Source organism: Oryx dammah, unplaced genomic scaffold (genome assembly GCF_014754425.2).
Source record: "Oryx dammah isolate SB20612 unplaced genomic scaffold, SCBI_Odam_1.1 HiC_scaffold_7, whole genome shotgun sequence".
NCBI lineage: Eukaryota > Metazoa > Chordata > Mammalia > Artiodactyla > Bovidae > Oryx > Oryx dammah.
The window spans coordinates 18,602,563-18,625,301 of NW_024070191.1; the positions used below are offsets into that span (position 1 = coordinate 18,602,563).

Sequence of the window (22,739 nt, forward strand, 5' to 3'; positions counted from 1 at the left end):
AGGCTCCTCTGTCCATGAGATTTCCCAGGCAAGAACACTGGAGTGGGTTGCCAGTTCCTTCTCCAAGGGATCTTCCTGATCCAGGTATCAAACCCATGTCTCCTGCTTGGCAGGTGGATTCTTTACCACTGAGCCACTTGGGACACCCATACTATATCTTAGATAACCTTCATTATATCTGAGGGGTAGATTCTGCTCTCTTGATTTTTACTAATATGGAAACAAGCTCAGAGAGTTTCACTAAGTTTCTTTTCATACATCAGGGGCCACTTCTGGGTCTGGAACAAGCCCTTATTACCCCAAGTTCCACTCTCTTCCCTTGACCTTCTGTTGTCATTGATGGGTACTCATGTCGTTCAAGGAACACTCTTGCCTTCTACACAGAGCCAAGACTCTGCTCTTACCAGTTGTTGCAATGCAGTCAAATCCCACAAAGGCATAAAAGCAGGTTGCAGCCCCAGCCAAAGTTCCTGCAAAGCCATAAGGCATAAAGCCACCAGCCCCATAGACGCTTGTTCCATTTTCAGAAGGTGGGTCCCTGAGGAGGAGAAGCACATTGGAATGTCATTTTCCTAGAAAACTGCTTATTCAAGAGATCTGTCTCAGACTCCATTCTTGGAAGGTTACTGAGCTCATCATCTCTTGGAAGCTAATGTGTACAAAACTAAAAGTAAACCCTGATTTTTTTTCACCCAGTCCTAGAGGATGCGATGGTGTTCCCAACAATGGCTCCTTCACCAGTTGCCAGCTCTCAACTGGAGGCTGATCAATAGTATGAGCAGGAGGCTCAGGTCCACTCTGGCTTGAACTTACAGCCAGGCAGGATTCTGAGAACAGAGATCCCACCTATGTATAGGCCACGGTCTGAAATAAAAAGAGACTTTCTCTTCTCGTGGACAGTGGAGCAGATTGAACATTTGACAAGTTTACTATAAGACATGTGACAAAGTGAAATAAAATTCTCTAATCTTGATAAATAATACTGAAGTTTTATTACATGTTAAAAATTGTATAAAACCAGAAGATACTAAATTTTTGCCTCAGTAGATGGCTACAAACAACATAGGTAAATAAAAACACGTACAAGTGCATCACTTCATGCAATAGATACTTCTGTAATCTTATTTACACATAGGAATATTATACTTAAATCTTAGGATGAAAACTTTCATTTGAAAATTAATTTTTGAGATCAACTTTAAAGTGAAATGTATAGACAATTCTGCTTATGCAATCAATAACATCCTCAAAAAAAAAAAAAATCAGGCATGAAAATTACTACAAGGTTGAAAGAATGCAGTGGAATCAAATGGTGTCCCCAAAGGAAAAAACAAAAGGATGCATGATCCAAAATGCTCATTGTTATTCAGAAGTGACAAATCTTTGCTGGGGGGAAAAAACCATTCTTCCAATGGTTAAGATCTCTCATTTCTTCCCTTAAACCCAAAGCCAAACCTGAAGTTAAAAATCAGCAGCTTCACAGCTTCAAACAGCTGCTCAGTGGTGAACATACCTATACACTCGTGCTTTGGGGAAAACAGTCTTGAAATAGAATAGACCTTCACAAAGTTCTCGGAAACAAAAAGTTTGAGAACTGTTGTTCTAGAGGAAAATGTAACATAAGACAAAAGCAGGCAAAATTAAGAAAAAAAACAAAAAAACTCGAAATAGGAGGGAAAAAACCCAAATATTTTACCTGGCACTTGCAGATATATTTTTGAGAAAGTCTTCACTAATCTTCCAGTTTGCCACATTTCCTTTCACAAACCCAGCAACCATAACAAAGAGAAGCACCAGGATATTGACAGCTGTGAAGACTTTATTTACCCAAGCAGACTCTTTTACTCCGAAAGATAAAAGACCTACGGAAAAATAAAGGTTGCTTTAATTTTTACCTCACCTTTAGGAAAAGGCTACAGCAGTTTGAGACAGTTACAGGTTTTAGGATATTATTTCAGCAGGATTCATATATTTCACTGACACTGTCCCTTTCTATGGAGAGTTTTTACTCAGTCACCTAAGTGTATGCAGAAGTAAAGATTTCAGAATACACTCTCCAATAACTGAATAAATTTAGGAAGTGGGTATTATTACCATTGGGTGGGTAGAGGAACATGCTAAGTCACCTCATTCGTATTCGACTCTTTGTGACCCCACGGACTGTAGCCCGCCAGCCTCCTTTGTCCATGGGATTCTCCAGGCAAGATTACTGGAGTGGGTTGCCATGCTGTTCTCCAGGGGATCTTCCCGACCCAGGGACTGAACCCACCTCTCTTATGTCTCCTGACTGACAGGTGGGTTCTTTACCACTAGTGCCGCCAGGGAAGCCCTAGCGTTTCAGACAGGGGACGCACCAGTGACTCCAGGATCATTCACAGGTGGTCAGGGCCAGGTGGCAGTGAAGTAACTTACTTTTAATGAAATGCTATTCTTAAAAAGCAATTTCAAGGTTAATGGCTGCAAAATTTTGAAAGAAAATTTTCTTTCTCTTTTCTTTCTTTCAATCATATTTTCTGCCTCATACTTACTGAATACATTAAACAAAGTAATTCTTCAATTGTCATTTCACAGATTTTATTAAATCAATTCTCACTTTAATAGCTTTATTTTCATATTTTGATTGTAAAGGCAATCAATTTCTAACTCAAGTAACTTGAAAACACAGGAAAAAAGAAAGAAAATAAAGATCAAGTGTAATCTCTTCAGAATTTTGCACACACACACATGCACATATTTCCATGTCAACAAATATATAATTTTATTTTTAACAGCCACATACTCTTCTACTCTATGGATATACTATACTTTACTCCTTTATTTACAAACAGGTCATTGTTAGTTTCTTACAACTATAAATAGTACTGACCTAATCATCCTTTTATAAATATCTTTTAACACCTTCTAATTATTTCTTTACAATAATTTTCTACAAGGTAGCACCATATCAATGGTATACCCTTTATAGAAGACTTTTGGTTCATACTGTCAGAACAGTTTCCAGAAAGTTTGGCCAGTTGAAATTGTCCATTTTTTACCATTAGGTTATTCTTATTCATATTGATTTATAAAGCTTATTTATACAATAATGCTACAAGCTCTCTGACTGTACATGTATACAGAATGTTTTCCCAATTTATCATGTACTTTTTTTGGGCGGGGGGGGAGACCATTATAATATTGCCATTTATTATCTAGATTCAAGCACACTAGGGGCAAACACATGGGCAGTTCCTGCCTTGAAGAGGAAATCAACAGGCAGGGCTGGCTCTGTAATTACAAAGCCAAGCAATGTGGAGTAGATTATAACCTGCTGGACTCTACTTACCACAGTAATTAACTGAATTATGCACTTAAATAATTTTTAAGTTCCCTTCTAGTTCTAAATTTCTACAATTTTGTATCTCCCAAATTACAAATATTAAAATAATGTGGTTAATTTGAAATACAGGCTAGCCTATTTCTCTGGTAAAAGAATGACAAAGGTTTTGTTGAGTTTTATTTTACTCTGTTAACGAGAAGATTCAGTTTTTATGGCAGACACTGCTTGTGGTCTACCTAATTATCATGTACTAATTTTAATTTTAACCTTAGTGTTGATAACACATGTAAGAAAGTTTTATAATATAAATTTTTCCTCTTTAGTTTCTACCTCTAGGAAGATTAATGTTAACCCCAAAACATTCACCTTTGCTTCCTTCCAGTCCTTTCATGATTATATCTATCTTATTAAGATTTTTAATCTATCCTGTATAAGGTATGAATTATGGATCAAAGAAAGTTTACTTTTTACTGTTGGGGCAATAAGTGTGATGAAAGGCTTATAATCACTTATTTACTTGTATGTATACCACCCATGTCAAATAAGCAAAATTATACAAGTAGAGATGAGAATACTGAATTTCATCCCCAGAATTATACAAGAATACAACTGTATTAGCAACATAAAGGAAAACTGTATGGTCAGTGTAATTATTGACTCTCTCAGTATACTGACTGACTCTGCAATTGTCTGTCAGATTAGGAAACACTATACAACTATACACCTTGGAAATATACACAATACTGCTATAGACTTCAGAAAATAACAAAGCCACCTCCAGGTTTTGTTTCCCAATACCCCAAGTGTGCTCTCATTCTGAAAGCCCCAGCTCCCGCCAGTAGACTAGTCACCTCTTGAAATCCTGCCTATGCTTCCCTGGTATCATTAATAAAAACAACAGCCTTAGTTGGTAAGACAATTGACATTGCAATATGAATGAAGATTACAGCAGGAGGTTTTGGTCTTCAAAGTTTCTAAGAACAAAGTCAGCCTGTAATCTTGGCCTGTCCTGAAAGAAAGGCATGCTTGATGAACTCAGGACGCAAGATGCAAGCCCAGGCCTGAGTCTTGCCACGGAATTTAATGACGGGAACCTGTGTCACGGCTACATGCTTCTCATCATTTAGAGATTAAAGCTGAATATTTAAGGTCACTGAAGCCATCCCTAAATAAAGTGTGATGTAAGTAATTTAATGTTACTAGGCTGTTGAGAAACCAAAACAAACAAAGCCTATCACCTGTGGAAAAACCACTGATGCAATTTTTTCTGACGTTAGGAAGAAAATATCAGATAATTAGGACCTATAAATTTTGTTCATGTCACTAACCCTGTCCCTACATAAAACATCAAATTAACAGCTAACACTTTAAGGGGCAAAGCTATTTTCAATTATATAATTTTTAAAACATGTTTTGATATGAACCATTTTTTAAAAAAATCTTCATTGAATTTGTTACAATGTTGCTTCTGTTTTATGCTTTGTATTTTTGGCCATGAGGCATGTTGGATCTTAGCTTCTCCAACCAGGGATCAGACCCTCAACCCCTCCACTGGAAGGCTAAGTCTTAACCACTGGACTGCCACGGAAGTTCTTTAATTATATAATTTTATATGGAAAAATTATAGAAAGAGAGGGAGAAAGTAGCTCGAGATAAGGTTGGACAGGAATGCAAGAGTATATCAAGCAGAAAGTAGAAACAAACATGAACTTTATTCTTAGTGCAATGCTTGATGGGTTTAGCAGGAGTACAAGGTAGAATGACAATCAAAATAGAAAATGTTCAAATAATTAAAACAAGTATCAGGCAGGGGTGAGCTGTGTCTACAAAATGAAACTGCCTGCCATCTAAGTGCTTACTATGCATCAAGCAAGAAGCCTGCACAAGATAAACACTGACATCCTCATTTTATGGATGAACAAACTAAATCATGGAAAGATTAAGTCATCCAGTGTTCCACAGATAGGAAGCGGCAGAGCAGAACTGAAAACCTGGTCACTCTCGGTTCTAAATCCTCTGCCTTTCTAAACCACTATGCTATACAACTGATAAAAATGGGAAAATTCTAGCATCAAGTATGTTTGTTTACATAATGTCTGCATCAAAAAAATGACAGGTGGTTTGAATACGCTCCCTTTTCAACCAGATGTCTACATTCTATAGGCATAAACACAAAGACTGAATTTCTTCTAGAAACAGTATGCTTGCAAACATCTTTTAGTTGTAACTGGCAAGATGAAATAATGCCCCAATTTTACATTCTTCCTTATTTTGAAACTTTGTGGCTATTTCCGCAAATCTCCAATTCGTATTATAAAATTAATGTACCTTATCTGATTATTTAGTGCCTTCCAGGTATCACTTATTTCAGAAGTACCAATACTATTTCTACAGTTCTGTATAATTTAGATTTCTTTGTGTGTGTATATATAGATAGTTTTATTTATTTACTGGCTGTGCTGGGTCTTTGTCACTGCATGGGCTTCTCACTAGTTGTGGCGAGTGTGGGCTACTTTCTAGTTGCAGTGTGTCAGCTTCTCATCGTGGTGGCTTCCCTTGTTGCTCGAGAGCACAAGGGCTCGGGAGCTCTGGCTCCCAGGCTCTAGAGCACAAGCTTAGAAGTTGTGGCAAACGGGCTTAGTTCTTCTATGGCATATGGGATCTTCCCAGACCAGGGATCAAACCCATGTCTCCTTCATTGGTAGGTGGATTCTTTACCACTGACCCACCAGGGAGGCCCTAGATTTATTTTTGAAACATGCCTATCACATAAGACAAAATGTGATTCTAGGTAGTGACGAGGCCCACAGATCTCCAACAGTAACTTCTGTGTGTAAATATCTTGCCTAGCCCTGGCACTTTGGTCCAAAATTCAGCAGTAACCTATTTTCCTGGGACAACAAATCTGGCTCACCTTAGGGAGAAGTGTAACTGGTTTTCTTACCTGCAAGAAGTAATATAAGGCACACAGCAAAAAAGTCTGGATACTCTGCAAGGCCAGTATAATTCATTTTGAAGTATGTCCGGAAAAAATGACCAATCTGCTTGCTAAGAAGTTCATCAAAAGTGCCACTCCACGCCCTTGCAACGCTTGATGTTCCTTCCAAACCACAGAATATACAAGGTCAGTGGGAGAAAATTAATACCATCTTGTACTCCTCTATTCTAGGATAAACATGAGTTAGTTCAGACAGAATTGAACATTTTCAACACATATAACATTATCTCACAATAGCAGGCAAATGCTCAAGTCTGTAACTGTGGAATTAGGTAACTTTACTTGCATTAAGGAACTGTTGTCTTTTAAGAAACAGATTTTTAAGCTCACAAGAGACATATTCAGGGAAAAAAGCAGAATCACCGAATTTTGCAATTAGGAGTCACTGAGAGATCAGAAAAATGAGACACAGGGAGTAAGTGATATACTCAGATCACCTGGGTGCTAGTTAAAGCAGACGCTACATAGAAACCTAAGGCCACTGACTCAGGAATGCTATTTCTACCATCCTAACCAATTAGGTTCAGTTTCTGGAAACATACCTATCACATAAGATAAAATGAGATTCCAGCCAGTGATGAAGGCCCACAGTTCTCCAACAGTAACATAAGTGTACAAGTAGGCAGACCCAGTCTTGGGAACTCGGGCCCCGAATTCCGCGTAGCAAAGACCTGCCATCACGGAAGCCAGCGCAGCAATGAGAAAGGAGACCACGATGCTGGGGCCAGAATCCGCTTTGGCCACCTCCCCGGCCAGCACGTAGACCCCAGCACCCAGCGTGCTCCCCACCCCCAGGGCGATGAGGTCCATGGTGGATAGGCAGCGACACAGTTTGGTATCTTCTAAACTGTCCAGAGTGACGATTTTCCTCCGGACCAGACATCGGGCAAAAGACAGCGCTGCTCTGCAGGGAATCATTCTGAAGACGGCAACCTGAGGAAGAGAAGGGACAGTGTTAAAAGCTGGTCTGGAGTCCTCTCTCCACTTCCCTGCCCAGCTTCCTGGCAGCTGTGGCACCTGCTTGCTCTTAACTTGATGCTGGAGGTGTGGCCTGGAGCAGTCAGGAGGGTTAAATACGCTGTGTTAAGTCACTTCATCCGTGTCTGACTCTTGAGGCCCCATGAACTGTAGCCCGCCAGGCTCCTCTATCCATGGGATTCTCCAGGCAAGAATACTGGAGTGGGCTGCCATTTCCTTCTCCAGGGCATCCTCCCAACCCAGGGATCGAACCCACATCTCTGAAGGGATAGAACCCGAGTCTCCTGCCCTGGCAGGCTGGTGGTTCCTTACCACTCGTGCCACCTGGGAAGCAATAAGCCCAAGCTGTGATTTTCTGACTGCTCTTTCATGTGGCCTTTTAGGGACTGCCACAAGTCGCTTATTTGGGGAGCAAATGAATTGGAACCTTGGGTGATTAAAAGGATTTGCCATTTTTGTTTGCTATTGCAATTTTTAATAGATAATTATATTCGAAAATTTAGTTAAAGCATGTTGGGATAGAAACTTTTACACAGGTTTTTGTTTTTGTGTCTTTTGTTTGTTTTGCTTTTTGGCTGCTTGGCATGTGGGATGCTAGTTCCTCAACTAGGATTTGAACCCACATTCCCTGCATTAGAAGCATGGATTCCTAACCACTGGAGGGCCAGGGAAGTCCCTGTTGCTGCAATTTTTAAAGCTATGTCAATAGAAATAAATTCCAAGAGATACCTCATTTATCCTTGCAGCAAGCAAAGGGGTAAATCACCTCATCTTTTTGTTTCTGTCTTTTCTTCAATCATTTCTTGAACTCACATTTTTTAGGCCTTATTACACTCCAGGGATTGCGCTAAGATTATGTCTAGAATTGTGTGGAACACAGGAACGGCCTCTAGCTTTACAGGACTTATAGTCTAGTTAAGGCCTAAAAGCAGGGAAAAATATTACTTGTGAGCTCTGCTTTCATTTCATTCTATTTCATTTAAATGTAGAGCCACTTGAACCTTTTAGAATTAAAAAATTTCCCCCAAAACATCTTGTGTGCTATGCTGTGCTTAGTCGCTCAGTCATGTCTGACTCTTTGTGACCCTATGGACTGTAGCCCACCAGGCTCCTCTGGCCATGGGATTCTCCAGGCAAGAATTCTGTAGCGGGTTGCCATGCCCTCCTCCAGGGGATCTTCCCAACCCAGGACTGAACCCAGGTCTCCCACATCGTGGGCATATTCTTTATCAACTGAGCCACCAGGGAAGCCCCAAACATGCTTAGAGATTTTAAAATAAAACTGCTATTCAATTATGCCTAAAGTATGTATTTGTAATCAGACATGTTTATTTATATTTACTTGCAATCTCTAAGTAAATAAATAAAGCCAAAGTCCACGCCAAGTATGATATGTTCTTTTTTAAATGGAATGAATGAGGTAGATAGAAAGTCTTACTCCCTACACCTTACAGCTCCCAATAATCTAACATTGAAAAACAAAAAATATGGATTGAGTAAAGCAAAAAATACATATATTACAGTAAAAAGTCTGAAGCACAATATACCAAAATGTTAACAGTAATGATCTTTGGGTGGAAGGCTAATTTTTACTTCTATGTATTTCATACAATATGTATTACACATTGCTAATATGTGTTTCTAAATTTATCTCCAATGAATATGTACAGCTTATGTGCAAATAAATATAAAAATTAAAAGGCCATATATGGCCTTGTCTATGAAGACATATAACTCAGTAGACTAGGAAATAACTTAAGAATAGGGAATATAATAGTATATGCAGCTTCTCGGTCAATAAAATTAAATATATTTAACTTTTAGAAGTTCAGAGTCATGTTTACCAATTCTACTGCACAGTGGTCTACAGAGATTGAATGTTACCCCTTCAATCTCATTATAATCACTGTCAGTAACCTAAACTCATGAGATCACAGCATGACAACTTCTCTGAGGACCTTGGAGTTTTCTATCCTAAGAAATAAACCTTGAAACACTCAACTTAATCTCCATAAAAGAAAACTATTATTAAAATGTATTTCATTTAAAAATACTAAAAATAATAAAATACCTCTGTTCATGCTTACTAAATCACTTCAGTCGTGTCCAACTCATTGTGACCCTATGGACCGTAGCCCACCAGGCTCCTCTGGCCATGGGATTTTGCAGGCAAGATACCGGAGTCGGGTGCCATGCCCTCCTCCAGGGGATCTTCCTGATCCAAGGATCACACCCACGTCTCTCATGTCTCCTGCACTGGCAGGTGGGTTCTTTACCATTTATGCCACCTGGGAAGCCCCATGTTTTCTATACTGAATCTCAATGACTTGTGCTTGTAAGGGAACAAATTTCTGGGATGTGAATAATCCAGTTTCACGCTAACTCTAGTATAAAAAGCTAACTCACTCAACATTATTCATTCATGAATATAAATGCAATGTTTAAAAGTTTGATGTTGCAAGTGGTTGATTCAAAGGATATAGAAAAAAAAATCAAAGAGAAAAACAAAAATGAGTGAAAAGTTCCTTGATGTAAAAAAGTTTTACACATCAGCATCTTCCAAAACACCTGAAGGAGTGCCAAGCATGACATTTCACAAATAGCTGCTGAAAAATTCACAAATACAGATGATATCTTCAACTTGCCAATATTTCCGCTCCAAAGTCAAAATCTATCAAACTTCCATAAGTCAAATGTGTATCAATTTCTACCCGTAGGTAGTCCTTAAATAGCTATTTCTATTATAACACATCTAGAAGATAAGGGAGAGAAGTGTCTTGCTTAAAGAAAAATCAAGTAAAAAGCTGAAGTTATACAAAGGCCAACTGAGGTAGGAGGAGGAGGACTGAAGATATTTACTAAATGCTGACCTTCGGTACCATTTAAGTGTTTTTACACAAGAGTCATCCAAAGATCAAGAATTAGGAACAACTGCCAACTAAAAAGTACTCAGAAATGGAGACCCACTGGTGAATTTTAGTAATGATTTAAGATCATGTGAAAACTGGACAATTCATACACAACTCTAGGAAACAGCTGATATACAGAATGAGGCATACCTATTAGTCATAAACTAAACAAGACACAGGTCTTCCCAAGTAGCTAAAACAATATCCTTACTGCAATATGGGAGACCTGGGTTGGGAAGATCCCCTGGAGAAGGCAATGGCAACCCACTCCAGTATTCTTGCCTGGAGAATCCCATGGATAGAGAAGCCTGGTGGCTACAGTCCATGGGGTCACAAAGAGCTGGACATCACTGAGTGACTAACACACACACAAATAAAACACTCTCTTAATAAAGTGATTAGTATCCAATATTATGAATAAAAGACAAATTTTAAAACTATTGCAAAGGAATTTGGAAGGAAGCAAAAAAAACTAAAAAGAGAAGGATAGGATTGTAGGTGAGCTGTTATTTATTTTTAATCCCTTCTTTGGTAGTATGGTCACCACGTTGGTTTGAAACTTCTAACTCTATTAAACACAGAATAACATAAACATAAAAAAGAATAAGCAAGTCAACCAATAAACAAACTTTCTTTGAAATGCTAAAAACAGGGAAAACTTTTTTCAGTAAATTGCCCAAACTGAGTAAGTGAATGATCCCGTCTTATCAATATAAAACTGAACTTAATTCACTCCAGATTACATGGGAAGCAGAACTGTTTAGAGACATAAAGCTTTAATCAGTGAAGACCTGCTTGCTACTGCCTCTCTCCAATCTCAGGTTCAGTTTTCCTATGCTGCCCTGAGGGAATAAAACAAAGCTGCCACATTTCAAGTATTCATTTGCTTTTCAGTAACAGAAATGCAGACGTCAGAAACTCTTCTCTGAGTTGACAGATTATGCAATGTTCTTTGCAAACAGTCTTAACTACGCACAACTGATAAAATACTGATTGCAAAAGCTAACTCAAAACCAACTTTGCAGAAATATAACAAGATGGAAAAAAACCAATGTAAGACTGTACTGGATCAATTTAATGAATCATCATTAGAGAAAACATTTATTAAATCCTAGCAGCTGTATAATATACTGCTTAGTCAATAAAGAAAAAAAGAATCCCATTATTTTGTAAAATCTGTTTTTGTGGAAACATGCTGATATAGAAAGTAGAGTGGCAACAGAGGAATGAGAAAAAATAAGATGCTTGTGTCTAACTTAATATAATTTGATACTTACTTTTGAAAATTTAATACCTTTCCCTTAAAATATTTTAAAAGATACGTTCCTGTTATAAAATGGTTATGATAACCTTACTCTCATTTCTGGAAGGTTTTTTCACTGATGAAAAAATCCACTCATACTTGTTCTCTGACACCTGTCTGCATTTACTGTCCCTGCCGGGGCTCCGGTATGTTGTCTCATCAGCAAACAGATATGCAGGGAAAACATGCAGGAATTTTGAAGGTGATCCTATTTGGTCTGGAGGGCACACACTTTTTCCAAGAGCAGAAAATGATCCAAACCAACATATCCACTGTCAGCTATTGCTATTAATACCAGGATTGGCACTGAGTATGAAACCTACATAAAATACAGTAGAGGACAATGATCCTAGACTTTGGGAAGAGGCCCATATGACTCTCATAACCATGACCTGAACCTTGGAATACAGAAGTCCTAATCAACATTTCTATGAGGTCACAAATGATTCTGGTGACACTAGAAACAGATATGTATTTTTCTTCAATAATTGCTTATTTTACTAATTTCTAAGACAATGGCCTCTCTGTTGTTGTTCAGTTGCCAAGTCACATCCAACTCTGTGGCCCCGTGGACTGCAGCACACCAAGCTTCCCTGTCTTTTATTATCTCCCGGAGTTTGCTCAAACTCGTGTCCACTAAGTCAGTAATACCATCCATCTAGCTCATCCTCTGCCGCCCCCTTCTCCTCCTGCCCTCAATCTTTTCCAGCATCAGGGTCTTTTCTGAAGAGTCAGTTCTTCGCATCAGATGGCCAAAGTATTAGAGCTTCAGCAACAGTCCTTCCAAATTCAGAGTTGATTTCCTTTTGGATTGACTGGTTTGATCCCATTTCAGTCCAAGGGACTCTCAAGAGTCTTCTCCGACACCACACTTTAAAAGCATCAATTCTTTGGTGCTCAGCTTTCTTTATGGTCCAACTCTCAGATCTGTACATGATGTGAGGCCTCAGTAGTGAGTGGCCTCTCTACTGAGGAATAAAATATGCACATACTAGCTGAGATCTGAAAACTTAACTAGCCAGCGGAAAGGCTTAGAGGGCTCTGCGACAGCTTAGGCAGCAGTAATGTCTCTGGATTTAATGAGCCTGAGGATACAAGTGAGACCTTTCTGAGTCCCTACCTCCATCCCCTACCCTAAACATAAGTTTCCAGACATCTAACCCCCTGGTGGAGCCCCTATGAATTTTTGCCATAAAGCTAAATCCCTTCCTCAGCAACTTGGAATTATTTATGTACTTCTCAAACTTCTTCCATCCAGGTTGGAAACTTGACCATGTAGAATTTTAGGTCAAGTAAATTCCCTACCCTGATAATATCACAATGCCATAGAGCAGACCTCATTTCAACTAACACAGAAATCCTTCAAAAATGTGCTAATCACAGTCAAGAGTTGATCCTGGATTTCCACTTTGGTCCAAAAGTTTGATGCAGCACTGAGCTGCACAGAAGCGAATCTTTGCTCTCCTCCTCTAAATAAAAGCTAAAACTTCAAACTTAATCCTTGGTATCAGTATTACAGGCCCTGACAATAAATCTTACAGGAGAAAGTAGTTGTGGCAACCTGGCAGAGCAGGCATTCCAGCAAATCCTCAACAAATTAGCTCATCCGAATTAGAACCAAATCTCCCTTCCTCATTTGAGCTGCTAGTTTCCTGGTGAGATATCAGTACTTTCTATTTTTGGCCTGATAGTAAAAAAGGAATTAAACCATGTAAGCCTGGGAACTTAGCCCCATTGTGTACGCGTGTGTTGTCTCTGAACTAGAGCTTTTAGGTCTGCAATCCCCAAACTCAACATCAAGTACATTTCTATAACTTTAAAGTGCAAAAAATATTTTCAAATTTTACTGTAGGTTAAATAATTTAAAGAGAGGAAAAAAAGATATGAACATAATACCATGGAATTACTGATTTTTCTCTCATTTCTCTTACTTTTAAGAGATTAATTTTTCATAAAAGATAATCAGACTTCCTTGGGCATCCAGTGCTTCAGAATCCACCTTCCAATGCAGGAGAATTGAGTTTGATTCCTGGTTGGAGAATTAAGATCCCACATCCCACAGAGTAACTAAGCCTGAGTGCCACAACCAGACAGAAGCTGCAACAAAAGATGTCCCATGCCACAACTAAGATCTAATTCAGTCAAATAAATAAATATTAAAAAATAAATAATCAGAAATGATAACTGTTCACTCTGGTAGGTTAAAAAAAAAACAATAAACTTTTGCATTCAAATCTAAAACCTTTATTTTTCTGGAAAATGAAAACAAGCTTTCACTTAAAATAGGTGCAGAACTTAGCTTTTCTCCAAATAAAATTTTCTAAACAGTATCTTCCTCCAAAGTTTTCTCCAAATAGGTTGTTGCTGTCCTGTTGCTCAGTCGTGTCAGATTCTTTGTGACCCCAAAGACTACAGCACACCGGGCTCCCTGTCCTTCACCGTCTCCCAGAGCTTGCTCAAAGTCATGTCCGTTGAACTGGTGATGCCATCCAACCATCTCATCCTCTGTCATTCCCTTCTCCTCCTGCCTTCGATCTTTCCCAGCATCAGGGTCTTTTCTAAAGAGTTGGCTCTTCACATTGGTGGCCTAAATATTGGAGTTTTGGCTTCAGCATCAGTCCTTCCAATGAATATTCAGAACTAATTTCCTTCAGGATGGACTGGTTTGATCTCCTTGCAGTCCAAGGGACTCTCAAGAGTCTTCTTCATCACTCCAGTTCAAAAGCATCAATTTTTCATTGCTCAGCCTTCTCTATGGTCCAACTCTCACACTCATACATGACTACTGGAAAAACCATAGCTTTGACTACATGAACCTTTGTCAGCAAAGTAACATCTCTGCTTTTTAATATACTGTCAGGTTGGTCATAGCTTTTCTTCCAAGGAGCAAGTGTCTTTTAATTTCACGGCTGCAGTCACTGTCCACAGTGATTTTGGAGTCCAAGAAAATAAAATCTGTCACTGTTTCCATTGTTTCCCCATCTGTTTGCCATGAAGTGATGGGAATGGATGCCAGGATCTTAGGTTTCTGAATGCTGACCTTTAAGCCAGGTTTTTCTCTCTCCTCTTTCACCCGCATCAAGAGGCTCTTTAGTTCCTCTTCACTTTCTGCCATAAAGGTGGTGTCATCTGTTATCTGAGGTTATTGATATTTTTCCAGAAATCTTGATTTCAGCTTGTGATTTATCCAGCCTGGCTTTTCACAGGATGTATTCTGCATAGAAGTTAAATAAGCAGGGTGACAATACACAGCCTTGACGTACTCCTTTCCCAATTTTGAACCAGTCGATTGTTCCACGTCTGGTTCTAACTGTTGCTTCTTGACCTGCATACAGATTTCTAAGAAGGCAGGGTAAGGTGGTCTGGTATTCCCAACTCTTTAAGAAGTTTTCACAGTTTGTTGTGATCCACACAGTTAAATGCTTCAGCGTCATCAATGAAGCAGATGTTTCTCTGGAATTAAAATTACCTTGCTTTTTCTAGGATCCAATGGAGTCTGGTTTGGCAATTTGACCTCTGGTTCCTCTGCCTTCTTTAAACCCAGCAATTTGACCTCTGGTTCCTCTGCCTTCTTTAGATCCAGCTTGTACATCTGGAAGTTCTCAGTTCACATACTGTTGAAGTCTAGCTTGAAGGATTTTGAGCATTACCTTGCTAGCATGTGAAATGAGTACAACTGTGTGGTAGTTTGAGCATTCTTTGGCATTGCCTTTCTTTGGGATTGGAATGAAAACTGACCTTTTTCAGTTCTGTGGCCACTGCTGAGTTTTCCAAATTTGCTGACATATTGAGTGCAGCAGTTTAACAGCATCATCTTTTGGATGTGAAATAGCTCAGCTGGAATTCCATCATCTCCACTAGCTTTGTTAGAGATAGGTGCACACAAATAAAAGACACAAGTGAGACCACTACAAAATCACAACCACTACAGCAGTAACATTTATGTTTTCTTCCCTTTTACATCAAATCAGTAATACTCAGAAGTTAAACTGCTTCAAAATTTCTGACACAGAATCCAGATACAGACAAGCATCTTGCTAAGGACATCCAAGATGCAAACAGCTGATGAGGGAATTCTAGTTTGTAAAGGCAGCTGGTGTTTTAAAAGATGTCAATCCATTTAGCTTTATTAAACACCAAACTACATGAATCTGGCTTACCTTGCTGTCTCATTGAAATAGGCACAGCACAATTTAAAGAACCGTGACCAAATTTGTCTTTAGGGTTGGAGAAGAGGGGAAATTTTTTGAAAAAGGAAAAGAGGAAACAAAACCTTCAGCAGCTCAATAAACAGAGTATTACCCAGTCAGCACCCTGCTCCCAGCCAAGGATCTTAGTGGCTCACTGCAGCCCCAGGCACATGTTAGGTCCCATTAAGGCTGAGCAATCTTGGGCTAATAAATCACTCCAAATGCCAGAGGGTACCACCTGTTCCCACTCCCCAAGCAGCCACTGAAGGAGTGTCCTTGGCTAAGACCAGTTGCCCTATACATGCCATTGCAAATATGGAGAGATACCCTTTCCAAAGTTATTTCACACCCATCACTACTCTAGGAAGTACTATGCTAATAAAATAGCTAATGTTTGTTGAAGAAAGTAGAGAAAACCACTAGTAGGCCATTCAGGTATGATCTGAATCAAATCCTATATGAATATAAAGTCGAGGTGATAAATAGATTGAAGGGATTAGATCTGGTAAACAGAGTGCCTGAAGAATTATCGGACAGACATGCCTATCAGTGTAGAGGAGGCAGTGACCAAAACCATCCCCCAAAAAAAAGAAATGCAAGAAGGCAAAGTGGTTGTCTGAGGAGGCGTTAAAAATATCTGAGGGAAGAAGAGAAGTGAAAAGCAAGGGTAGAGGAAAAAGATATTCCCAACTGAATGCAGAGATTTCCAGAGAATAACATGGAGAGAGAAAAAGCCCTTCGAAAATGCACAATGTAAATAGAGGAAAACAACAGAACTGGAAAGACTTGAGATCTCTTCAGTAAAACTGGAGGTATCAAGGGAACATATCATGCAAGGACTGGCATGATAAATGATAGAAACAGCAAGGATCTGACAGAAGCAGAAGAAATTTAGAAAAGGTGACAAGAATATACAGAAGAACTATACAAAAAACATCTTAATGACCCAGAGAATCTCGATGGTGTGGTCATTCACTTAGAGCCACACACTGTGGAGTGTGAAGTCAAGCGGGCCTTAGGAGGCATTACTATGAGCAAAACTAGCGGAGTTGTTAGAATTCCAGCTGAGCTATTTAAAATCCTAAAATGATGCTGTTGAAGTGTTGCACTCAATATGTCAGCAAATTTGGAAAACTCAGTAGTGGCCACAGGACTAGAAAAGGTCAGTTTTCATTCCAATCCTAAGGAAGGGCAATGCCAAAGAAAGTTCAAACTACCACAATTGTGTTCATTTCACATGCTAGTAAGGTTATGCTCCAAAACCTTAAAGCTAAGCTTCAGCAGTTCGTGAACTGAAAACTTCCAGATGTACAAGCTGGGTTTCAAAGAGACAGAAGAATCAGAGATCAAATTACCAACATCTGCTGGATCATGGAGAAAGCAAGGAAGTTCCAGAAAAACACCTGCTTCACTGACTACATGAAACCTTTGACTGTGCGGATCACAACAAACTGGAAAATTCTTCAAGAGGTGGGAATACCAGAGCACCTGACCTGTCTCCTGAGAAATCTGTATGCGGGTCAAGAAGCAACAGAACCAGACATAGAACAACAGACTGGTTCAAAACTGGGAAAGAGTACAACAAGGTTGTACATTGCCACCCTGCATGCAGAACACATCATGTGAAATGCGAGGCCGGATGAACCACAAGCTAGAATCAAGATTGCTGTAAGAAATACCAACAACCACAGATATGCTGATGATACCACTCTAATGGCAGAAAGCAAAGGGGAACTGAAAAGCCTCTTGATAAGGGTGAAGGAGAGAGTGAAAAAGCTGGCTTGAAATGTGACATTCAAAAAGCTAAGATCATGGCATCCAGTCCCATCACTTCATGGCAAATAGAAGGGGAAAAAGTGGAAACAGTGACAGATTTTATTTTCTTGGGCTCCAAAATCACTGTGGATCGTGACTGCAGCCATTAAAAGACACTTGCGTCATGGAAAGAAGGCTATCAGCAACCTAGACAGCATATTAAAAAGCAGAGACATTACTTTGCTGACAAAGGTCTGCATCTGATGAAGGTCAAGGTGGTATCAGCTGCGCTGACTCTACCAACGCTACTTCCAATTTCATCTCTTCAAAATTACTACCTCCTGCCATTCCCCGTGGGTTTCCTATAATCCCTCTTCTTTCCCAGAGCCGGTGTCCTGATGGAATAACTTATATTTGTTTAGATATTTCTCTAATAAGGTGCTCATAGAGTTTAATGTGTGTTAGGCCCATTCTTTATGCATACCCACAGACATATACACCCTCTACCTTAAAGAGGTGACTTTATATAAGGCAGAGACAACCTATTCTTAAGTGTACATCCAACTTGGGTTCCTGTTACCACTATTTCTCCAATGCCCACTTCTAAGGGAGAAACATCCTCCACCTTGTCAAAGTCCCAGAAACAGCAAACAAGGGCTCTACAGCACTTACCAAAGATGTTTAAAACATTCTGATCACCAATAAATTATAGTAGTAAGCCAGAAGTAGAGCAATTACTCACCTTACGAAGGCAGGATGAATGATGGAAGCACTGGAAATATTTTATCATACACAAGAGGGTTTTAGAGTTTCCTGTATCACAGAAGAGAAGTCTCCCAAGCTCTCTTGGTCTTAACACCTTAATGTTGTTGCTGTTGTTCAGTCACTTAGTTCTGTCCAACTCTTTGTGACCCCATGGACTGCAGCACGGCAGGCTCCTCTGTCCTTCACCAACTCCCAGAGCTTGCTCAAACTCATGTCCATCAACCATCCAACCATCTCGTCCTGCAGCACGGCAGGCTCCTCTGTCCTTCACCAACTCCCAGAGCTTGCTCAAACTCATGTCCATCAACCATCCAACCATCCAACCATCCAACCATCCAACCATCTCGTCCTGCAGCACAGCAGGCTCCTCTGTCCTTCACCAACTCCCGGAGCTTGCTCAAACTCATGTCCATCAACCATCCAACCATCCAACCATCTCGTCCTCTGTCATCCCCTTCTCCTCCTGCCTTCAATCTTTCCCAGCATCAGGGTCTTTTCCAATGAGTCAGCTCTTCTCATTAGGTAGACAAAATAATGGAGCTTCAGCTGCATCATCAGTTCTTCCAATAAGTATTCAGGACTGATTTCCTTCAGGACTGACTGGTTTGATCACCCTGTAGTCCAAAGGACTCTCAAGAGTTTTCTTCAATACCACAGGTCAAAAGCATCAATTCCTCAGAGCTCAGCCTTCTTTATGGTCCAACACTCACATCCATACATGACTTACTGGAAAAACCACAGCTTTGACTAGACAGACCTTTGATGGCAAAGTAATGTCTCTGCTTTTTAATACACTGTCTAGGTTTGTCATAGCTTTTCTTCCAAGGAGCAAGTGTCTTTTAATTTCATGGCTGCAGTCACAGTCTGCAGTGATTTTGAAAATCAAGAAAATATAGTCTGTCACTGCTTCCATTGTTTCCCCATCTATTTACTGTGAAGTGATGGGAATGGGACCAGATGCTATGATCTTAGTTTTCTGAATGCTGAGTTTTAAGCCAGCTTTTTCACTTTCCTTAATGTTGATGTTAGGGGGTTATTTTTTGTTAAAAAAAAAAAAAAGAAAAGAAAATTTCCTAAAAGCACTTCTGCTATTTTATTAGTTCCACAAATACTTCAGTGCACACCACTAGGTGTGAAACCACCTGAACAGGCTGCCACAATTCCTCCCCTCATGGCACTTACAGTGGGCGGGAGGTGCAGACAGTGGCCAGTTCAATATCACGAAGCAAAGGCTTCTGCTCAAGGGTAGGGGGGCCACGGAGGGGGTGGAGTCAGGTGGTCACAGGTGCTTTCCTGGAGAGAGCTGTGTCTACCCTGAGACCTCTGAAGGGATGAGATGGATGGAGCCATCTGAAGATGTGGTGGGAAGGAGGTTGGGGGGGAGTAGGGGCGATGATGAGTGCTCTGAGCAGAGGGAGCAGAAAACTCAGAGGCACAGAGAGTGGCTGTATACACACACAGAGCTCAGGGGCTGGGGGAAGCTAGAGGGGAGGAGGGGTCCCCAGGCCATGCAGGGAGCTTGGACTTGACCACAAGAGCACAGAAGAACTTTAAGTCAGATACACAACTTGACAACTAGTGCTCTGATTGTGTTATAGGGAAGGGATGAGCAAGACCAAAGCTGGAGTTAAGGGGAAGGGCAAACAGGCCACTGGGATGATCCAGGCAAGAGGGTCTGTGCCGGGCTCCAGGGTAAAGGCGGCATCATGAAGAGAAATGTACGGACCACAGAGCCGCTGAGGAGGAGGAGGATGCGGGAGCTGGGGACTCTGTGGTTCTGTGACCCAGAGCTGTTGGACGGTTTGTGTGTCCTTCATTCAAAAGAGGAATAAGCAAAGAAGGAGGTGCTTTTTGACCACTGTGATTTTAAGAAATGTGTGGAATTGCCATATGGTCTCAGCAAACCTCAGCAGAGCCCAGAAGACAGGAGATCTGAGAAGGATCAGCATAGAGATGGTAACTACATTGACAGGATCACCCAGGGAGAGACAGTACAGGAGAGGGAAGAGGTGAAACACCAAAGATACACACGTTTAAGAAATGGGCGGGCGGAAGGAGAAGACAAAAAACAACCACCGTCACTGCTCCTGGAGGAAATGAGGCGGGAGAGGCTGAAGAAACCAGAGAAGATTCAACCCGACAGAAGAGTGAGCTTTCAAGAAGGAAGTGTCCTCAGTGTCAGTGTCTGAAATGAATGAAAGAATATGATCTCCATAAAGAAGTCTTTGGCAACCTTGACAGGTGAGGGTTCTGTGGGCCATGGGGTGTAAGCCAGGTTGCAGGGGCTGCAAAACGATGAGCAGTGAGGAAATGAAAGTGATATGGTCAGTAAGGATTCCGATTTTTCAAGCAAATGGCCTGAAGGGTCCATGGGATCGAGAGAGATCCTCATTAAGAAGAAATTTAATCTGTTTAGATGCCAATGGGAAAGAGTCAGAAGAGAAAGAGAGCTTGAAATCCAGAGCAGGGAGAATGGATAAAGCAAATTTCTTGAGATGTGCAAGACTGAGAGTAGTGTTGGGTTGAAGGGCTGCAATTAGGAGAAAAGGCATCCCCATCTTAAGCATCAAGAAGGAGAATGGGAAGGGACAGGGCAGACAAGTTTCTAGGTTAGGCAACTGACCTTTGAGCTCTTATTTGCAAGCTCCAAAATCCAAACCTTACATGGAGCGTAGTTTAAAGATAACACAAAAAGGGATGAACAAGTAATGTCAGAATGACTTCAGTATAACTTTATACATGGACAGTTTTATTTTGTTTTTGTTTTCACAATTTAAAACTTGCGCTGCCATTCTAAATCCAAAAAAATACAGAGTACCTTTAAATATATGTGCCTACAATGTATTTCCACATCAATCTCTCTGAACTGTCAGAAAACTAAATACAGGAATTCTAGGTGTGACGTTTGCACAGAACAAGGTATTCAAGATGAATGTGCTCTTTAGATTGCTGACGTTTAAGCCTGTAAATCTTTGACTATTGTTGATCAAATTTTGCCACAATTCAGTGATCCTCCTAAATGCCACTGAATTTTATGGTGGCTGTCTGCTTTAGTACCAGGCATTCCAGCTGCTCATATTTACAGGAAGGTGATTCATTATTACTTCTCAAAAACAACCATTTAATAAACACTAACAAAATGTTTTGAAAAGAAATAAATACTCACAATTACCTTAATAATCCACTGTCCACACAAATTAGAATCAACTCAAGGATGCCAAGTAAATCCAGATGACCTGGACGAACCCACACTTCTGTCGACTAAGAGCCATTGTTCAACAAGTTTATTTTGACTTATTCCTGGATTAAGTAGCTGAATTTCAGATTAAAAATGCTAGAAGCATATTCATGGCCTAGGAGGTGTGCTAAAGTACAAGAAAGCTCTTTTTGTCTGAAGGCAAAGGACTGAGAAGCCCTTTAGAACACTCTGGTTTCTTCTAATTGGTCTCTTTCCAAACAGCCATAGTATTCCTCGCAATTCACTTACCCCTCATCCTCCTCAAAAAACCTAATTTAGTTGTTAGAACTCAGCTACTTTTGTTTTCATGCTACCCCAAATTCCTTCCCTCAAACTGTGGCAGAAAAGGAATTCAACCGGAATTCACATTCACTTTTAATTCAAGTTCAAGAAATTTTGATGGTTACCATGTTGAGTGTACTCATCGCTTATGGTTTTGTTCTTAAGTCATTCTTAAAAAACAGTCAGTTTTGAAACTATATTTTTAACTTTGGAAAGCATGTTCTGATTTTGTACTTTTTAAAATACAGAAACAATGTATCACCAGAGATTTTTATCCTTAGCATCTTGGCAGATGGTGGAAACACTGTTATTGGCTGAGAGGTTTGGGAGTTCATGTTGGCTTCAAATAAATCTGAATAAAACATTTCTATTATGTGCTCAGAGAAAGTAATTACAACAGTGCCAGCCCTTCATCATCAGGATTCAAAGCCTCTAAGACTTAAGTTTAGAATACGCAAACGAAGAAGAATTTTAAAAAGGAAAATAACTTGAAAATGCCTCTGTACCACAGTCTGGCAATGGTGCCCTTGAAGTATTGAAACAAGAAGAATGAAACAAGGAGAAAGTGAAACAAATACCCTCCAACCTCACACTCCTGCTGCTGCTTTGCAAACAGCTATTTCATCTGACCTTCAGAATATTCTGCACCAAGATGCAAAGAGAGAAATAGCCGATATGGGGCTGATTCCTGCTGTGTCTGAGAATATTTCAAAAATATCTCAGAAACAACATAACACTGTTATTTCCCAATCCTGACTTTAAATGAAACCATGCCTTGCAGAGACTTGTAGATGAATTATTTTGGTCAAAGAGAATTTAGTGTCTGTAATTTTAAAATGTGCTTGGAAATGTTTATAAGTATCAGCAGACTCCTAAGTAACAAGAGAATTATGAAATATGAAGAATGAACTGAATTTTAAAAAATTTATTTAATTGGAGGATAATTACTTTACAGTATTATGGTGGCTTTTGCCGTACATCAACATGAATCAGCCACATGAC

At 39.9% G+C, this 22,739-nt stretch overlaps 1 protein-coding gene across 3 annotated transcripts in view; it reads right to left on the reverse strand.

Moving 5' to 3' along the window:
• Positions 1 to 22,739, reverse strand: part of SLC7A2 (solute carrier family 7 member 2) — a 70,319-nt gene that overhangs the window by 21,357 nt on the left and 26,223 nt on the right. For 2 of the 3 annotated variants that reach the window (XM_040243149.1, XM_040243150.1), the window contains exons 2-5: positions 6,860 to 7,250; positions 6,264 to 6,419; positions 1,697 to 1,862; positions 405 to 538 (exon numbers count right to left, since the gene is read on the reverse strand). In XM_040243149.1, coding sequence (XP_040099083.1) covers positions 405 to 538; positions 1,697 to 1,862; positions 6,264 to 6,419; positions 6,860 to 7,235 — 832 coding nt within the window. In that variant the 5' untranslated portion in view covers positions 7,236 to 7,250. Of the gene's footprint in view, positions 1 to 404; positions 539 to 1,696; positions 1,863 to 6,263; positions 6,420 to 6,859; positions 7,251 to 22,739 lie in introns of those variants that run through there. The other variant, XM_040243151.1, reaches the window with a different exon arrangement.